Below are 20,964 nucleotides of genomic sequence, written 5' to 3'. Positions count from 1 at the left end.
TGCATCATTTGTTATTTCATTCCTTTGTTTTCTTAGGTTAACACATTTTTTTAGTTTCAATAATTATTTTAAATTAACACCTTTTCACTGAATTTTGTCGCAGTGAGTTGTTTTCTGCTCCGCATATTGATGTAAATATTGTATATTTGTACTAATTTTGTTTCCGTCTAGGCTCTCTTTTGTTTGTTTTATCATTTGCTCCTTCATTATGTTTTTTAGCATTTTTTCAACTTACATTATGTCAATTATTTCAAATCTCCCCTCATTTTTCACTGAAGATGGCTCAAACGAGCCGAAACATGTTTGAATTTGTGTACTCCGTCTAATGACGGAATATTTATTGTATTGAATTAGGAGGATACTCTCATTTTTCACCTTTGTAAAGTGGAAACCGTCAATACGGAATGATTCTAATATCTTGTAATTAAGACCAAGTCATCAGCATAGGCCAGTCTGCTTACTGCATTTCCACCTAACTGAATCCCTCCTTGCCATTTTATACGTTTCAGCAGATGGTCCATGTAAACTATGAACAGCAAAGGTGAAAGATTACAGCCTTGTCTAACCCCTGTAAGTACCCTGAACCAAGAATTCATTCTACCATAAATTCTCATCGAACCCCAATTGTCAACATAAATGCCTTCGATTGATTTTAATAATCTACCTTTAATTCCATAGTCCCCCAGTAATATATATAAAATGTCTAATAACATAAAATGTTATGGCAAAACGGTTGGTGTTTTCGAAATCACCCCATTGTTTTCCATACGAACCACCTTCTTTCACCAAAAGTGGTAAATTTTTGTAGGCTAGAGCTATTATATACAATCACAATGGTACATGTTTCAATTATTAAATTTCACATTTGGTCAAGACATATCTTTTTGGTGTTTTTATCATTGTTTGAGTCATCAGTCCATAGACTGGTTTGATGCACCTTCCCATGCCACCCTATCCTGCGCTAATCTTTTCATTTCTATGTAAATGCTGCATCCTACATCTGCTCTAATCTGCTTGTCTTATTCATACCTTGGTCTACCACTACCATTCTTACGCCCTACTCTTCCCTCAAAAACCAGCTGAACAAGTCTTGGGTGTCTTAAGGTGTGACCCATTCTATCTCTTTTTCTCGTCAAATTTAGCCAAATCGATCTTCTCTCACGAATTTGATTGTATCTCTTCATTTGTGATTTGATCTACCTATCTCACCTTCAGCAATCTTCTGTAACACCACGTTTCAAAAGTTTCTATTCTCTTTCTTTCTGAGCTAGTTATCGTCCATGTTTCACTTCCATACAGTGTCACATTCCAGACGATAGTCTTCAAAATCATCTTTCTAATTCCTATATCAGTGTTTGAAACAAGCATATTTCTTATCTTAAGAAAGGCCTTGCTTGTGCTAGTCTGCATTTTATGTCCTCCTTACTTCAGCCATCATTAGTTCTTTTACTACCCAGGTAACAACACACCTCTACTTTATTTAAGACTTCATTTCCTAATTTTTCATAAAAAATATAATGAAACTGTCACTCCATTAGACGACGAACCTTATGATTTTGGCAGCACAAATACCACTAGTCTGACATGGTTCGAAGTTGAGACAGCAATATCTAAGCTGAAAAACAACACATCAACTGGATCAGATGAATTAAGTGTTGAGATGATCAAAGCACTAGGAGAGGTAGGACAACGGTGGATGTACAGGGTACTGAATAGAATCTTGAAAGAGAATGTAATACCCAATGGCTGGAAGCAAGGGGTTATCATCCCATTGTTGAAAAAAGGTGATAGAAAGAAATGTACCAACCAAAGAGGTATAACTCTGCTGTCACATGGCCTCAAAATCTATGAATCTATGTTGAACCTACACTTGAGGAGGAACAACATGGATTTAGACCTCATAGATCAACTATAGACCTCATTTTTGCCACCAGAATGCTCTATGAGAAGTATTGGGAGAGAGGTAAAACATTTATAACTGTTTTTTTCTGGACATCGAGAAAGCATATGATCAGGTACCACGCAGGCATATATGGGAATGTTTGAGGCATAAGAAAATGCCCGACGACATTATAGCGCGAGTACAACGATTATATGATGAAACCAAGTTTTGTGTTCAGGTCCAGGATAGAAGATCAGGTTGCTTTGAAACGAAGAGTGGAGTCCAGCAAGGAAGTTTTTTTTCCCACTTCTCTTCATAATCATAATGGATGAAGTTTTAAAAGCAGTTAAGAGAAAGGATCCAACAACTAATGCCCTGGTTTTTGCTGATGATGTAATGGTATGGGGTGAGACAGAAGCAGAAGTACAAACTAGACTAGATCTCTGGCATGAAGCTTTTACAACCTTAGGTCTCATAATCAGCAAAATGAAGACATTTGGCTTTGTGATGAGTAGAAACTCTCCAACTGTTCGTCTAAGAATTAGAGATGAGGAGATGGATATTGTAGACAACTTCCAGTATTTAGGTAGTGTTCTGTCATCAGACAATACCATACATCAAGAGATTAGTAACAGAATACAGAAAGCTTCCACACGTCAAATACTTTGGGATGAAACATTTCCGTTAGCTTCCAAGATCAGCTTCTACAAAATATATCTAGTACCTATATTGACGTATGGCCTGGAAGCAGCAGCACTTACTGGACCAACAAAGAGTCGTCTTCAGGCAACAGAAATGAAGTTCCTCCGTTCTTGTCTACAAAAAACAAAAATGGATAAAATAAGGAATGTGGATATCCGACAACAGCTTGGATTGGAAAGAAGCTTGCTGGTGACTCTAGTAGTGAAGAGGATTGCAATGGTAAGGTCACATGAAAAGAATGAACCCTCACAGGACTCCTTGAACATACTTTGAACACAATGTTCCTGGGAAGACACCAAGAGGAAGACCTTGTGATGTTTGGGAAAAACAGACAATGAAGGACCTTGAAATTAGAGATGTGAACTGGTGTCACATATATGAGCAGCATCTGTGGATGGATAGAACAAACTGGAGGAGGCTCATACACAACCGCACCCAGCTTGCTGAAGCGAAGAAATGATGATGATGATGATGATGATGATTTCCTAATCTAATATTTCCTGCATCACCCGACTTCATTCATCTGCATTGTATTCCTTTTGTTTTGGACTTATTTAATTTTATTCTTGTACTTCTTCCCCAAGACTCTGTCTATACCATTCAGCAGTTTCTCCAGATCTTCTGCAGTCTCAGATAAAACAACAATGTCATCAGCAAAACGCAGGATTTTGATTTCGTCTCCTTGGATTGTAATTTCCTTTCCAAATTCCTCTTTGATTTTCTTTACTGCCTGTTCTATATAAACATTGAAATGGAGGTGGGGGACAAACTGCAGCCTTGCTTCAGTTACTTCTGGATTGCTGCTGCTTTTTCAAAGCCCTCGATCCTTATCGCTGCAGACTGATTTTTATACAGATTGTAGACAATTCTTTATTCTCGGTATTTGATCCCGATCACCTTCAGAATAGACATATCTTATGATTATAAAATTCATACTATCTTGTAGATTGTAAATGCCACAATATATAATCTTTGTTAAATTTAACATAAAAGAATATTCAGCTTGAACATGTAATTTTTAAAAAATTATATAACAGTGTTAATTTTAAAAAAGGATTAAATATTTGTAACATGTACAATATACAAGATAATATGTATGAATTTTATAATCATATGATATGTCTTGACCAAATGTAACATTTAATGGCTTATGATGTCTTAATAAAGCCGAAACATGTACCATTGTCATTGTATAAAATAATCTAAGGAGATTATTAAACAATAAATATTGAATAGGTGGACTAGTTGTTGTTGTTGTTGTTGTTGTTGTTATTATTATTATTATTATTATTATTATTATTATTATTATTATTATTATTATTATTATTATTATTATTATTATTATTATTATTGTTGTTGTTGTTGTTGTTGTTGTTATCTTTATTATTGTTACATCAATTTAGGAAGGCTCGGCTTGTGCTAGTAACATAATGGGCTGACCCGGCCTAAGTAAGGAGTCACCTTCTTGATTATGAAACTATAGGAAAATATATCTACAAATATTTACAACAGAAATAATGACAACATATACATTTATACAATAAATATGCTCAGATGATGTCGCTAAACAACTTCTAATCTCCCCCTTTTGGGAATCTGTTCTTCAGTATTACTGAAACTGTGGCCTTGAACTTCGTGCTGTTGGGCGTAAGTCAGAGGAAAAGTCGTTCCTAGAAACTTTCTTACAATGTGGCAGGTGCTCAGGGGGGTAGCTTTCTGTAGTTCAATGTATGTGTGATGATGCAGTTTTAATGCGGCCAGAGAATTGTGCAGAATGACACCGGTACATGATATTATTGTTGGAACTGTGGTGACTGATTCTAGTTTCCATAGGGGTTGTATTTCTATTGCCAGTTCTGTGTATTTTGATATCTTTGTGGCTATTGTTGTTTGCAGATTGGAGGTATTTCAAGCAATTTCTATAAGGGATGCAGATCTTTTGATTTATTGATTAGAATAATATCTGGTGTATTTTTGCTGAGCGTAACATCAGTTATGACTTCTCGGTCCCATAGTAGTTTGTATGAAGAGTTTTTGAGAAGGGGTGGAGGTGTGTATTTCCAATATGCAGTTGATGACTGAAGAAATCCACATTTTACAGAAAGTTTCAGGTGAATGATTTTAGCTACCTGATCATGTCGGGCTTATAATCAGTGTTGGCCAAGTGTGGGCAGCCAGAGATGACGTGCTGTATGCTCTCTGTAGTTCTGGAACAGTGGTGGCAGTTGTCTGTGATGACTGTTGGATCATTCATGATGAATATACGGTACTTCCGTGTAGCAGTTACTTGATCTTGGATGGCCAGAACTAATCCTTCTGTTTCTGGGAAAAGACCAGAGTAGGTCAGCCAAGTGTGCAATGCAGGTTTGTCGATATGTGGCTGATCCAGTTCATGGGGGTATTTCCCGTGAAGAGGTTTTTGCTTCCACGTGGCCATATTCATCTCCATTGTAGGTGGGGTAGAAACAGGCATTTCCGGCAATGACAGATTGAGAGGTGTATAGTTTATATCAGCTCTGCAAACAGCTTGATGACGACACGATGTATCAGCTCTCAAGTGGAAATATTCTCTTAGATTTGATATCAGATTGCTGTGTAAATTGACAATGGATAAGAAGCCCCTACCACCTTCTGATCTCAGGAGTGAAAGATGTTCAGTTGCAGATTTAGGATGATGTACCTGGTACCGGGTGAGTGAAACTGCTTGTGCAATCCAAACCACATGCCTATATCTGAAGAAAACATCTTGGTCATTGAGAAGTGATGTTGGAGATGGGGTTTGGTAGAGGCATACAGCTTAATGTCATCCATATAGAGTAGGTGGCTGATTTTTAATAGTTCTTCTCGCTTGTTCTTAATGCTAACTCCATACCCACTTGTTAAAAGTAATAAACTTCATTGTTAGGTTCCGTATTGAGTTGAGACTATGCTTAAAGTAAACACAAAATTTTAATATTCCACCTTCTCAATACTAAAAAATCATTTGATGTTTTTACAAAAACATTACAATGATATTAAAAGGTACTAGTTTTGGTCCACTGTGGACCATCATCAGCCTAGCCAAATTACAACAGTAAAAGACATAGTGATAAAAATAGTGTGGAGAAATGAGAGAGGATCTAGAAGGATGGGATGGTGGTGGAATGACAAATAAAAGTGAAAAAACCGTATTTGCAAATAATGATAAAAGGAACAGAAGTGTTCACAATGACAAGTAAAATCTTGTGAAGTCACGTAAAAACTCTTGATGAGATAGTCTTTGGTTAGCAGTTACTCCTGTGTTGCACGATTGACATATATAACTACGTATATGCTTCTAGAAAGTTGTAGATGTAAGTTCCACTTTTGCGTAGAGGGAAGAATTGTCCGATGAGACCAGCACAAGATTAAAAATTGACAAAGTTGAACCTGTTCTATGGTGGAATGAAAGGCTTTCTGTGTTAAACAGAAGTAGTCTCAGTTCAGTCGGGACCCCAATGAACCTGGGGAAAGAAGATAGTATTAACGCGGTTAATCGAATAGAGAACAAGCGAGGCACCGGAAAATATAAACGATGACTCACCTTGCGCTGCGTGGAACAAACTTGCTGTATTGAATGCAACTTACGGAGTGAGCGTAGCGCGGAGTAGATCAGCAGGAAAGGGGTAGGTGAATACGGAGGGGAGGAATGACGTGAGTGGTGGAGGGTGGGAGAGATGGGAAAGGTTCAAGGCGGGGTGGACGGGAGAGGAAGTAATGGTGTTTGTATTGTCGGGGGACCCTTAATTGACGTAAAGAAAGAATTTTGAACGACCGATTTGTTTTTTCTGTAATAAGTAATGAAAAGGTCAAATAAAATATTGGGTTTCTCAGTTATTTTGTTAAGGTTATAGTTGGCATTAAAGTATTGATCTAAATGAATGTAAAAGTTCTCTATTATATTGAGTAGAGGTCCTTTCTTAGCTATTTTGAGAATGTCCATGCCTGTTTCAATATTCGTGAATTTGTGGTTATAGTCGACCATATGTTGGCCGATAGCTGAAAATTTGTTGTATCTGACTGCATTGAAATGTTCTAAATATCTAATGTTGAAGCTCCGGCCGGTTTGCCCCACATAAGAAATATTAGAGCATGTATTACATTTAATCCTGTAGACGCCTGATTTTGTGTACCTATTTATTTTATTAATATGTGATGTGTTATGTAAGATTTGTGTGTTGTTGTTGTTGGTTTTAAAGGCTATTTTCATACCATTTTTTTTTTTAAACATTGGTGATCTTGTGAATTCCATTGACGTAAGTGAAGATGGAAAAAAGAGTCATGTTTAGGGGGTTCTTTTTTAAGTGAGGTCTTGGGGCAAAATTTATGTTAGTTAATGATGTTTTGTATGAAGTGGCTATTGAAGCCATTGAATCTGACAATGTAGCGGATAGTATTCAATTCGGTATGAAGATCTTTTTTATTCATAGGAACGTTGAATGCTCTATGTACACGACTGTTATATGTTGCTTTTTTGTGGGGGGAGGGGGTGAGCTGAATCTTGTCGGATTGTGACGGCCGATTAGGTGGGCTTTCTGTAGATCTTGTAGGTTAAAGATTCCTGTTGTCTAGTGATCGTAATATCCAGAAAATTGATTTTGATCTACTTCCGACTCCAATGTGAATTTAATATGCGGATCGATGTTATTAAGTGTTTGAAGTGTGGTGTGAGCATCTTCCAAGTTCTCGTTGATAACTACTAGGACATCGTCGACGTACCTAGCCCAAAGGAGAATATTGTCGAATTTATTGTCGATTTTAGTATTCTCGAGAAAGTCCAGATAGATTTCTGCGAGAATGCCTGATGCAGGTGAACCCATTGCCAGACCGTTTTGTTGATAGATGGTACCATTAAACGTAAAAAAGTTGTTATTTACGACTAATTTCAACAATGTAATGAAATCTTGAATTTCCAATTTACTCAAATGACTGTTTTTGTGTAAGTTACTTTTGATGATGGGAATTAATTTAGAAATTGGAATGCTTGGGTAATTGTTTACGATATCAAAGGAGTGAAGTGAGTAATGAGGTTGCATGTTAAATTTATTAAGTTTGTCTATTAATTCAAAGGTATTTCTAACCGATTTATTGGATGAAAAACGGTAATTTTTGCTTAGGAACTTTTGAATAAATTGTGCGGTTTTATATAAAGGGCTCGGTCTAAAATTGATGATTGGACGAATGGGAGCACCTGCTTTATGAATTTTTGGAAGAGCTCTAGCCGTAGGAAGCCCAGGGTTCATACTTATAAGCTGGCTTTTTTCATGTTCAGTGAGTAGGAAGGAGGAGTTTTTTAAGGTTGGTTTGAGGAGTCCTTGGACTTTTTGTGTGGGGTCTTTTTTAATTATGGAAAAGGAACTATCTTTAAGGAAATCTGATATATTCATTCTTATCGATGATTACGGTCATGTTGCCTTTATCGGCCTTGGTCACGATTAGGTCGTTGTCCTTAATTTTTTTGTTTAGGGTGTGCAGGAGCTTCAAATCGGTTTGTACATTCCTGTTATTAGAACTGGCGGGAAAATTAGGTGAATTATTGCGAAAAAGGATGTTATTAAGTTTCTTTTTGATGTCATATCTTAATTCATCTTGATTTAACGCCAAATTTCTTAAGACACAACAAAAAGAAACATCGTATCACATCACAAACTTCCAAAACTCAGACTAAGACTAATAAAATTTGGTTGAAAGATGAAATCAAGTTTCTTTATAGGAGAAAATCATTCCTTAACCTCAAACTATACGAGTCTCACCTTGCGGCAACAAAATTGTTATCTAAAGCGCATTGGACAATCTTCTTCCAATCAGTTGAAGATAAATTATTTATAGACTTAACCAAGAAACAACATATTTTGGATAATAAATTGGAGAAATTAAAGAGATCCAAATCGCAAGATTATCAAATTAGACGCAATAGTAGACCAGCAGACGATTGTAACCATTTTCATCTGCCCGTAATTAACCTATCCAATACTCCCCTAAATCCAAATGAAGAAGGAATTTTAGCCAAGGGACCCAAACATAACTGGCCCGATTTGAACACAACCAATTCAATTATTACAATGATAACAGAATCGGAATTAGCTATCTCTAAAACGCCTTTAGACACACAAGATGAATTAAGATATGACATCAAAAAGAAACTTAATAACATCCTTTTTCGCAATAATTCACCTAATTTTCCCGCCAGTTCTAATAACAGGAATGTACAAACCGATTTGAAGCTCCTGCACACCCTAAACAAAAAAATTAAGGACAACGACCTAATCGTGACCAAGGCCGATAAAGGCAACATGACCGTAATCATCGATAAGAATGAATATATCAGATTTCCTTAAAGATAGTTCCTTTTCCATAATTAAAAAAGACCCCACACAAAAAGTCCAAGGACTCCTCAAACCAACCTTAAAAAACTCCTCCTGCCTACTCACTGAACATGAAAAAAGCCAGCTTATAAGTATGAACCCTGGGCTTCCTACGGCTAGAGCTCTTCCAAAAATTCATAAAGCAGGTGCTCCCATTCGTCCAATCATCAATTTTAGACCGAGCCCTTTATATAAAACCGCACAATTTATTCAAAAGTTCCTAAGCAAAAATTACCGTTTTTCATCCAATAAATCGGTTAGAAATACCTTTGAATTAATAGACAAACTTAATAAATTTAACATGCAACCTCATTACTCACTTCACTCCTTTGATATCGTAAACATGTACCCAAGCATTCCAATTTCTAAATTAATTCCCATCATCAAAAGTAACTTACACAAAAACAGTCATTTGAGTAAATTGGAAATTCAAGATTTCATTACATTGTTGAAATTAGTCGTAAATAACAACTTTTTTACGTTTAATGGTACCATCTATCAACAAAACGGTCTGGCAATGGGTTCACCTGCATCAGGCATTCTCGCAGAAATCTATCTGGACTTTCTCGAGAATACTAAAATCGACAATAAATTCGACAATATTCTCCTTTGGGCTAGGTACGTCGACGATGTCCTAGTAGTTATCAATGAGAACTTGGAAGATGCTCACACTACACTTCAAACACTTAATAACATCGATCCGCATATTAAATTCACATTGGAGTCGGAAGTAGATCAAAAAATCAATTTTCTGGATATTACGATCACTAGACAACAGGAATCTTTAACCTACAAGATCTACAGAAAGCCCACCCAATCGGCCGTTACAATCCGACAAGTTTCAGCTCACCCCCTCCCCCACAAAAAAGCAACATATAACAGTCTTGTACATAGAGCATTCAACGTTCCTATGAATAAAAAAGATCTTCATACCGAATTGAATACTATCCGCTACATTGCCAGATTCAATGGCTTCAATAGCCATTTCATACAAAACATCATTAACAAACATAAATTTCGCCCCAAGACCACACTTAAAAAAGAACCACCTAAACATGACTCTTTTTTCCATCTTCACTTACGTCAATGGAATTCACAAGATCACCAATGTTTTAAAGAAAAAAGGTATGAAAATAGCCTTTAAAACCAACAACAACAACACACAAATCTTACATAACACATCACATATTAATAAAATAAATAGGTACACAAAATCAGGCGTCTACAGGATTAAATGTAATACATGCTCTAATATTTCTTATGTGGGGCAAACCGGCCGGAGCTTCAACATTAGATATTTAGAACATTTCAATGCAGTCAGATACAACAAATTTTCAGCTATCGGCCAACATATGGTCGACTATAACCACAAATTCACGAATATTGAAACAGGCATGGACATTCTCAAAATAGCTAAGAAAGGACATCTACTCAATATAATAGAGAACTTTTACATTCATTTAGATCAATACTTTAATGCCAACTATAACCTTAACAAAATAACTGAGAAACCCAATATTTTATTTGACCTTTTCATTACTTATTACAGAAAAAACAAATCGGTCGTTCAAAATTCTTTCTTTAAGTCAATTAAGGGTCCCCCGACAATACAAACACCATCACTTCCTCTCCCGTCTACCCCGCCTTGAACCTTTCCCATCCCTCCCACCCTCCACCACTTGCGTCATTCCTCCCCTCCGTATTCACCTACCCCTTTCCTGCTGATCTACTCCGTGCTACGCTCATTCCGTAAGTTGCATTCAATACAGCAAGTTTGTTCCACGCAGCGCAAGGTGAGTCATCGTTTATATTTTCCAGTGCCTCGCTTATTCTCTATCCGATTAGCCGCGTTAATACTATCTTCTTTCCCCAGGTTCATTGGGGTCCCGATTGAACTGAGACTACTTCTGTTTAACACAGAAAGCCTTTCATTCCACCATAGAAAAGGTTCAACTTGACAATTTTTAATCTTGTGCTGGTCTCATCGGACAATTCTTCCCTCTACGCAAAAGTGGAACTTACATCTACAACTTTCTAGAAGCATATACGTAGTTATATATGTCAATCGTGCAACACAGGAGTAACTGCTAACCAAAGACTATCTCATCAAGAGTTTTTACGTGACTTCACAAGATTTTACTTGTCATTGTGAACACTTCTGTTACTTTTATCATTATTTGCAAATACGGTTTTTTCACTTTTATCTGTCATTCCACCACCATCCCATCCTTCTAGATCCTCTCTCATTTCTCCACACTATTTTTATCACTATGTCTTTTACTGTTGTAATTTGGCTAGGCTGATGATGGTCCATAGTGGACCAAAACTAGTACCTTTTAATATCATTGTAATGTTTTTGTAAAAACATCAAATGATTTTTTAGTATTGAGAAGGTGGAATATTAAAATTTTGTATTTACTTTAAGCATACCTACTTGTGTTCAATAGGTTGGATAGTGGATGTAATGCCATGCAGAACCATAATTAACTCAATGAGTCCCCTTGGAAGATCCCTCGTCGTATTGGTATGGGTCTTGTTGCAACTTTATATAGTTCCAGAACATGTATGAGCCAAGTATGTGGTACTGAATCAAAGGCCTTTTGATAGTCAATGAAGCACGTGTATAGGTTCCTGGATTTATGGTGTGCTTGTTCCAGGACCACACTGTCAATAATCAGTTGATCCTTGCACCCCTTGGTATTCTTGTTGCAACCCTTTTGCTTCTCGGCAATGATGTAGTTTTTCTCACAGTGTTTGAGAATTCTGTTGGCTATTATAGATGTAAATATCTTATATATAGTAGATAGTTGCCTGCTGCCATTTCATGATGGATACAGTACTTTTGTATCCATCTCTTGGCACAGGCCAGAGTAAAGTGTAGCTTCCACCGAAGTCCCAGTCTCATCCATGGCTGTGACAATATGGAAGCTGCTGGGGTATGGGTGGTGCTGAGTAATGACATTCAGAGCACGACTAGTGCATCTGAGTGTTATGAAAGGTGCTGCTCATAGGGTCAGTCATGCTGCAATAGCACTTTCTGACCCAGTGAGGAAAGCAATGGCAAACTATCTCACTCCTAGTCTTGCCTAGTACGCCTCATTTCGGTGCTGACATTGGTTTTTGTGGTTTCCTTATAACCGCATAACCTTTGGTGGTGCTATTTGAGGATCCAACCAGCCTCTGGGCTGATGACCTAACAGACAGATAGTAGATAGACATGTTATAGGTCGATACTTTGTTGGATTTTGCAGATCTTCGTCTTTTGGTTTCAGGTATGTGATGCCAGTGCACAGGAAAGCTGGGAATGTTGCCTGGTTGTCTAAAAATTTCTGGAAATGTTGAGTCAGGAGGAAATAAATTTCTTGTAGTAATAATTGTGTATGCGATCAATGCCTGGGGCCTTACACTTCTGCAGTTTCTTGATGCTCTGTTGTATTTCTGCGATCTCAACAGCCTTGGTTGCCATGTGTTTCACGTCATTAGTTCTGTCTTTCAGTTCCCTGATCCAATGGGCTTCAGCATTGTGCTCTGTTGGGTTCGACCATACTCCCGACCAATAGCTGTGAATTTTTTCCTCGCTGGGTGTATTTCTATCTTGTGCTGCATCTTGTGTTCTCTCGTTCAGATTGTTGTAGAACTATTTCTCATTTTTTTCAAATATTGCGTTCTGTGATTTTCTCCCTGGTGTTTTGGTATCTTTTGAGGTGCTTGGATAATGCGGCCAACTTTTGCTTCATTGTTTCGAGGGTTTCTTGTAGTACTGTTTTTCCAGGTTCCAGGTATTATTATTATTATTATTATTATTATTATTATTATTATTATTATTATTATTATTATCATTATTATTATCATTATTATTATTATCATTATTATTATTATTATTATTATTATTCCGGGAGGGACACCTTAATGCCGCACATTTAAAACTAGCGCCTAAATTAACTCCCCTATTGGTAAAACAGTGAAACTGAAACTACACCAACTTGGAACTTTACTGAGAAGATGTCACCACAGAAATATGATGTAATTTTGTTATTGTACTGTTTCCTATCCTGAGTGAATTTCCACTTGTTTTGTTTGACATTCATCAAGAAGAATGGACATTCTTCCACAGAGGACACCACTAAAAACTATGTTCATGCACACCGCGAGGTATAAGAAGTTATCATTCAAAGAAGTTTTGTATTCATAACTGTTTTTTTTTTTCTGATTGATGTTCATTTATTTTTGGGTTGGCAATATTTCCTTTTTATTTCCGCCAGTTTTGAATCTAGCCAATCCCAAATTTCTGTAAATAATTTTCAGCCTATCACAGTCTTCTTCTTCGATTTTGAGTGTAACTTTTAAATTGACCAATAAAATTGAGAGGGTGTGGCTGGTTTATTCATGAAAGATCTCGAACCTTCCCTGGGGGTTTATAAACTGCGGCTTTGCACGTCTCTTGGCCAACTGATCGTCATCTTACTAAGTATGCATGTCAAAGCAGGAGGCGGGCGGCCTCTTTCATCGGCCAGCAGTACATCTACAAGGTAATGGCCACATAACATCTTTCTTTCTTGCTAACTCCGCAGTTTAACCTGAGGGAAAGGTCCGATTCATTAACTATGTAACCTACTTTTATAAAAATGTAACTTTTTGCTGGCTAATGTAAAAACTTCATAATATCTCTAACTGTAAATCAGGGATAGAGAGTGATGTACCCTCTCGAGCTCCCTTTCATCTTGGTTTGAGGTGACTACGTTTCATAACTGTTTTTCATTCTGTAATGTGGTAATGTAATTTCTATTCTAGTCACCTCAGTAGTTTGGGAATAGCCCCTATTTCATCGGCCTAGAGTCCTTTAGGTTTTTAGTGTTTATTATCTTGGAGTGCAGGGTACACCTACATTCATTAAATTAAATACCCCTGTATAATAATTTTCCAATTGTAAGTTGTGCCTTGAGAGGCCTGTAATTGTAAATTGAGGTTGCCTCGAGTAAGCGTGGAAAACTGAGAGCCTGTTCGCTCTTTTTCAATGTTTTTGTAAGATTAAGAAATGCCTCTTGAAGGCTAGATGTTGTATTTTGGGAGCAAGTGCTCCCTGAATTAGGGGGATTTCTGCCCTTGAGTAAATTTGTGCTCTTTGTAAATTTGAGCTTGTAGCTCAGGAAATGTAAAGCTAGGGGCTTAACGCCCAAGGTGTTAAGGTTCTGAATCTTGGATTTCTTCCCAATCTTGGTTAATGATTGCTACTGGTACCTGTAAAAATTGTTAAATTTTGAGTTCTGAAAATATAACCTTCAGTTTAAGCTTTTAATTAATTTTGACATTGTAGTTAGACCCATTCACCCCAGCACATTATTATTATTATTATTATTATTATTATTATTATTATTATTATTATTATTATTATTATTATTATTATTATTATTATTGATTTGTATTTTTTTAATATACCTTTGAAAGTCTTGATCACAACTTCATTGTGCTAATCTACTTAGTAATTTACATTTATGACTTGAAATCTGTGTACCCCTTGTGAGCCATAACTTTTTTCATAATTTCATTAATTACTGAGAGGTTTTTGGAACATGTGATTTGAAATGAGTTTTAAAAAGTTGTTCTGCTCTATATTTATTGTCAGTACTATGATTAAATGGTATTGCGGCCCAGGTCTGAGATCCTCAATGAAAGACTCATTGAAACTGCTGTGTGCAGGTACAGAGAAAATTTGAGTGAACTATGTCTGCTTAATTATCGGTTGCATGCTTGTTGACATTCTCATTTTCTAGTTGCAAAATTTATGCATGATGATCTCATAATTCCAGATTATCACAGTATTTACTGTATTTGATATTATGCACTCATCATCATCATCATCATCATCATCATCATCATCAACAACATCAACATTTCCTTTTATCCAGCTGTAGCCAGGTAGGGGCAAATATGGTTCCTCTCCACTTTCTTCGGTAGGGGACGCCCTAACATTTTCTGAGGCACCGTATCTGCTTTATCTATATAGGCTGTTGTTACGATGGGCTCACAACACCCAGAGGCATTTTATACCTACTGCCAGGTTCCAAATTAGGCTGTCCCTAACATGGAGTCTGACGCCTTTCATAGCCACTCCTCTGTAGTACAGGCATTATAGCTTTTGCCCTTCCGCCATCTCCACCGTATCGAAGTCCACCTTCTCCGCCGTAGATGCCGCTGAGGTCTTCACTCGTAACCCTGAGCTGGGACCCATACCAGATGTTACACACCAGGTCAGTGTGCTCTGGGACTCACATAGGCAGGGGTGCCACTCCCTGGGTAGGACTGCCCCCAATGTGGGTCCCTTCCTGCTACCATGCATTATGCGGCCTAATTTTTATACTAGCTCCCTCTGTGAGTTAGTGGTAGGATGTCTGCCTCCAGATCCTAACATTGTGGATTGAAACCCGGTAGAGGCTGTCGAATTTTTGAAGGGCAAGAAGGTCTGTTTGTCACTCGATGTGATGTAGGTGTATAAAAGATCTCTAGTGGCATATAATTAATTAAAAACTAAATGATGCACATCAAAATGCTTTCGGATAATATTGCCTTTTTCTTCGTCTCCTCTGTTTATCCAGATTACACATTACATCCATTACTTCACATTTATATCTTTTATCTGAAGGTTTAGTCTGATCCTTGTGTAATTTTTTCTATTTTTTTCTTTTTTTCTTTTTTTACAGAATAATCAGTTCTGGCAGTCAACAGGCAGGCATACTAGCAGACGGCTGCTGAGAGCTATTCCTAGGCAGATCACCTCTATATTACAGGCAGATGCCCTCTGGAGTATGGGTATTACAGGTTGGTATTTAGCTCCCTCTGTGGATCATTGATAGAGTGTTGACCTCTGGATCCCAATTTCAGAGATTCAAATCCAGAAGAGGTGCTAAGAAGAAACAGATGTTAAGGAATTGGGATTGATGAGGAGAGAGCCTATTTGAAAATGGTAGTGTATAAAAATAAGGGCTGCAGGAGGCTGTGGATTAGACCATTGATTTCAGTCAAGCCATCTCTTTGAAATCAACCAAATTGTGCTTATTCTGGGATTCACCGACTGATTGTAAAGTTTACCGAGCTCGATAGCTGCAGTCGCTTAAGTGCGGCCAGTATCCAGTAATCGGGAGATAGTGGGTTCGAGCCCCACTGTCGGCAGCCCTGAAGATGGTTTTCCGTGGTTTCCCATTTTCACACCAGGCAAATGCTGGGGCTGTACCTTAATTAAGGCCACGGTCGCTTCCTTCCCATTCCTAGGCCTTTCCTATCACATCGTCGCCATAAGACATATCTGTGTCGGTGCGACGTAAAGCAAAATAACAAATGATTGTAAAGTTTGTTAGTGTGTTTTACATATGTGATTGTGGGTTTTTTATTTTTATTATTATTATTATTATTTTTTTTTTTTGGTAATGTTTCCACTAAATTCTTAAGTTTAGCTGTGAACAAGACGACAGCACCCCGGTGCAAGGTTATAGTTTCTTGTATGTCGTTGTTTGTAAAATTTCTCCTTGACCTTTTCGAAAGGTATACTGTGTTAGTTAACACCACCCAGGTGTCCTTTACACCAACTAAGGAATGGTAGTCATGTTTTGTTAGTATTCACACATCGTGTATTTCCAGTATGATATTCAACGTTTAAGTTAGTTATTCTTTGTTATTGCGTGTGTCAAATAGAAGATAACGAACAATTGCCTGTCGTCTGTGTAGGAAATCAGGTGACGCTAGATCCAATGTATTACTTCTCTATGAGATACGTCATTCGAGGACTCACGGAATTTGTGCTGGCATCTCTGATGTGGAAGTTCAGGTTTTTACTAGCACTGCTGACTCGTGGATGTGTCCAGCGTGTGAATTACGAATAAATTTGCAAACTTCTTCTGTAGTTGACGCTGAGTTAATAAAACTGTCATCTCTGCAATAAATTTGTTAAAGGTACGAGAGGTCTTCGTATTCATCGGTCCCAAAATCATCCCAATAAGCCTATTAAAGGAGATGGTGTGACAACAAAATCACAGGATTATTATTATTATTTTTTTTTTAAAGAACTGGCTTCATGTAAGAATAATATGCATATGTTATGTCATGTCGTATTCCCTAGGCTGCTAGGTATTTCGTCGCTGAAAATTTATGTCACATAATAGAGCATTGCATTTAAGATAATACTGAGGACTGCTGGAGCGGTCTACTGCTTTTCGCTTTTCGGGTCCCTGATAAATCCCCAAAATATAAAGCTCCATCTCTTGTAACCAGTATTGAAGGAATTTAAAATGTCATCTCTTATAAAGTGATACTACTAATCAAAAATACATATTGTAGAATATTTTATTAATCGTGTCTACTCTACAGTTCATTTTTGGAAGGTGTAGGCTGCGGGTTAGAATTCACCCATAGTAACCTCTGTCTGTCGTAAAAGTCGACTAAAAGGGGACTGAGTGACCACCGGTATAAGCGGCCCCCCTCAATGTCGTCAACAGCCTCCTCCGAGGGTGGATGAACGAATTGACGTCAGGGCATTCTCTTGTCCTTAGGGTGAGAAATTGCCCCTAAAGGCAGATGGACCTATACATATTGGTCAATGGCATAGAATGGAGAAGGCAACGGGAAACCGCTCTATTAAAGATCCTAAGGATATCCCAAGTAGAATGCAACCATGGAAGCTGACATTAATGAGGAAACGTTAACTTCTGATCATGGATTTTGGAACTCAAGATCTGGCAGGAGAGGTAAGAGGGCTTCTCAGGTCATTAGCAAGCGAAATCCCTGTAAAACCACCATGAAGATCGGAACATGGAATGTACGAGCGCTATTGGAAGTGGAAAACTGGATGAAGTGAAAGACCAGATGAGGAAGAATTATATATATATGTATATGTGAGACAAGATGGGAAGGAAATGGAGACTTCTACAGTGATGAGTTTAGAGTAATTCATAATGGTGGAGAGAAAAGAGGAAAGCATGGAGTGGCACTTATAATAAGAGGAAAATGGTCAAATAATGTTTGCAGTACCTACCATGTCAGCAACTGGTTAATGATGGTGAAAATTAATAGTGCACATGTGGACTTGGTAATAATTCAGACATATTTCCCAACATCGGCTCATGACTTGGAAGAAGTGGAGACTATGTATGAAGATATTGAAGAACTATTAAAACTAACTAAAGAAAAAGATAATGTCACAATAATAGGCGATTTTAATGCAATAGTGGGATCCCACACAGGCAATAAGACAGTAGAACATTTTGGTGTGGGGGGAAACAAATGAAAGAGGTGAAACTTTGGTAGATTTCTTCAGTCAAAATGATATGGTTATTACAAACACATTATGTGAAGTTCCTGTTAGAAGAAGGTACATGTGGGAGGCGCCAGACAAAAGACTATTTCAGTTGGATTATATACTAATGAAACAAAGACCGGGCGAGTTGGCCATGCGGTTAGGGGCGTGCAGCTCTGAGCTTGCATTTAGTGGGTGCAGCCCTGAAGATGGTTTTTTTGTGGTTTCCCATTTTCACACCAGGCAAATGCTGGGGCTGTACCTTAATTAAGACCACGGCCGCTTCCTTCCAACTTCTAGGCCTTTCCTATCCCATCGTCGCCATAAAACCTATCTGTGTGGGTGCGAGGTAAAGCCATTAAAAAAAAAAAAAAAAAATGAAACAAAGATACAGAAATCAGATAAAATCATGCCACAGCTATCTTGACATAGATAGATAGATAGATAGATAGATGGTGACCATACACTTGTGTTACCCAAGTGCAACATTATCAAAAAAGAAGTGGAGAGTAGGACTGAAAGAAGCAGCAACAAAGGTGGCTTTTGAAGAACGAACCAATAAAGTAGATAATGGAAGTGATGAGCCAATGCAGTGGAATAACATCAAGATGAGGATAATTGAAGCAACAAATGAGCTTTTAGAAAAAAGTAAATTGGAGCCCAGAAAACCTTGAGTGACAGAATAAATACTAAACCTAATTCAAGAAAGGAATGAGCTCATGAAGGAAAACAATCTAGATGACTACAAAAGGATTAAAAATCAGATCATAACCAAACGCAGAGAAGAAAAAGAAAAATGGACCAAAAGCATTGCTGACGAGATAGAAAAAGCTATAAAAAAGGGAAAACAGGATCAAGTTTATAAGAAAATAAGTGCCGTTCAGTACAAAAATAGAACCAAATCTGCAGTAGTAAACAATAAAGAAGGAATATTACTGGTGGACAATGATATGTGCTCGCTGGAAAGAATACACAGAAGAACTGTACGATGATAAGGACTTCAAGAATGAAAATAATCTAATTGAAGACATCAAGAAGTGTGCAAGAGAAATAAATGAATGCTATGAAAGAGGAATCATGCCAGAAGACTTCACACAATGCAGAACCATTACCATACCTAAAATAGGAAGGGCAGTTGACTGCACCAATTATAGAACAGTGTCAATATTAACCTACCTCCAAGATACTCATTTAGTTAACAACAGAATAAAAGGAAAAGTAGATAAGTATGTTGGAGAAGACCAATTTGGATTTAGAGAAGGCAAAGGAACAAGAGAAGCAATTCTGGCCTTATGCATATTATTGGAAAGAAGGATGGAAATGAATAGAACAATTTATCTTACCTTCATTGACTTCGAAAAAGCTTGTGACAATGAGAATTGGGAACTACTGTTTAGAACTATGAGGAAAATAGAACTGGACTGGAAGGATAGAAGAATGATTAATTAACTGTATTTGAACCAAAGCACAAAAATAATCATCAATCAGGTTGAAGAAAAGGCCAGGATTAGAAAAGGAGTTACCATTTATCGGAGGTATTTTTAGGACTTCGTTCACCATTATCCGGCCGTGAGACATATCTTCACAGATGGTTCTAAGATCAGTGATAATGTTGGTTGCACTTTCGTCACCGATGACATGAGCACGAAGGTCTTGCTTCCTAGTGTACGTAGCGTGTATACTGCAGAACTTTACGCCATAATACCAATATAAATGGTCCATTATTGGACATTATAAATTTTCCAGCTAACTCATTCCTGGTTGCCAGCGTTTCGCCCCGTGTGCTAGGTTGGTATTATAAATTTACTCATTCGGGACAAATATTTCAGATTCCCTATGGGAATCAACATCTATATCATCTGATGGACAAGCAGGCATCAATTTTTGGTAGTGAGACAAAGTCTCTCATAGTGCATTGGCACTGCCGGTGGCTTCAAGTAGCCTACGCAGTGGCCACCACGGTATGCACTAGCCATGCGTCTTGGTAGGTGTGCTAGGTACCAACTGATGAGCCCAACCTAGCACACGGGGGCCTAAAAATGCCTAAATTGGCGTTAGAACCTATTTTTGCCTATATTCCTATAATTGCTATATGTTATCCCTAAATCGATTAAAAACATTTTTATATTTAGTTGGAGAAACTTAAAAATATTTGCTGACTTGTTTTCAGTATCTTGAATAGTATTTTCTTGAAATTCTTTTCAGACACAATGTGAAGCTGTAAACCCATTACCACTCCCCGGAAGTCCTTAAGAACCTCCCACTGTGAATACTCCCTTTGTCCCTTAGTCTGTGTGTTATGATGTGGGGAACAGTGTCCATTGACCTGCTGGAAACGAAACTCTTCATTCCATTCTGTGAGAAACTTTCAGTGCGTCCGTTTGCTCAGTGTGTGCATTATGCCGAAAATGGCAGCTTCTAAGACATCCTTAATTAAACAGTGGTTGCAGGAGTTTCCCCATTTCATGTTGGATGGGAAAATTATATTCTGCGACGTTTGCAGCAAGGAGGTAAGTGCAATATCTTTTATATTTCACTCTGAAGTACGTACATTGGTGTGAGAGTCATACTTAATACGCAGGCGTTCTATCTCTCTGTTGTATTACGTTTTATACATTTTATACACCAATTCAGAGTACATACACTAAATGAAGTATAACAGTAAATATGAATTGGGGATTGTAGCGCTGTGATAGTACATATATCACACCCCC

General features: G+C 37.6%; 1 protein-coding gene across 3 annotated transcripts in view; it reads left to right on the top strand.

Annotated features, from left to right (window-relative positions):
• S1P (membrane-bound transcription factor site-1 protease) overlaps positions 1–20,964 on the top strand; it is a 329,279-nt gene that overhangs the window by 47,390 nt on the left and 260,925 nt on the right. For all 3 annotated transcript variants that reach the window (XM_067145648.2, XM_067145647.2, XM_067145649.2), the window contains exon 4: positions 15,666–15,783. In XM_067145648.2, coding sequence (XP_067001749.2) covers positions 15,666–15,783 — 118 coding nt within the window. The remainder of the gene's footprint in view (positions 1–15,665; positions 15,784–20,964) is intronic.

The sequence above is a fragment of the Anabrus simplex genome, chromosome 4 (assembly GCF_040414725.1).
Source record: "Anabrus simplex isolate iqAnaSimp1 chromosome 4, ASM4041472v1, whole genome shotgun sequence".
NCBI classification, from domain to species: domain Eukaryota; kingdom Metazoa; phylum Arthropoda; class Insecta; order Orthoptera; family Tettigoniidae; genus Anabrus; species Anabrus simplex.
The sequence above is the reverse complement of the archived record's forward strand: the minus strand, read 5'-3'. Positions and strand labels throughout refer to the sequence as shown.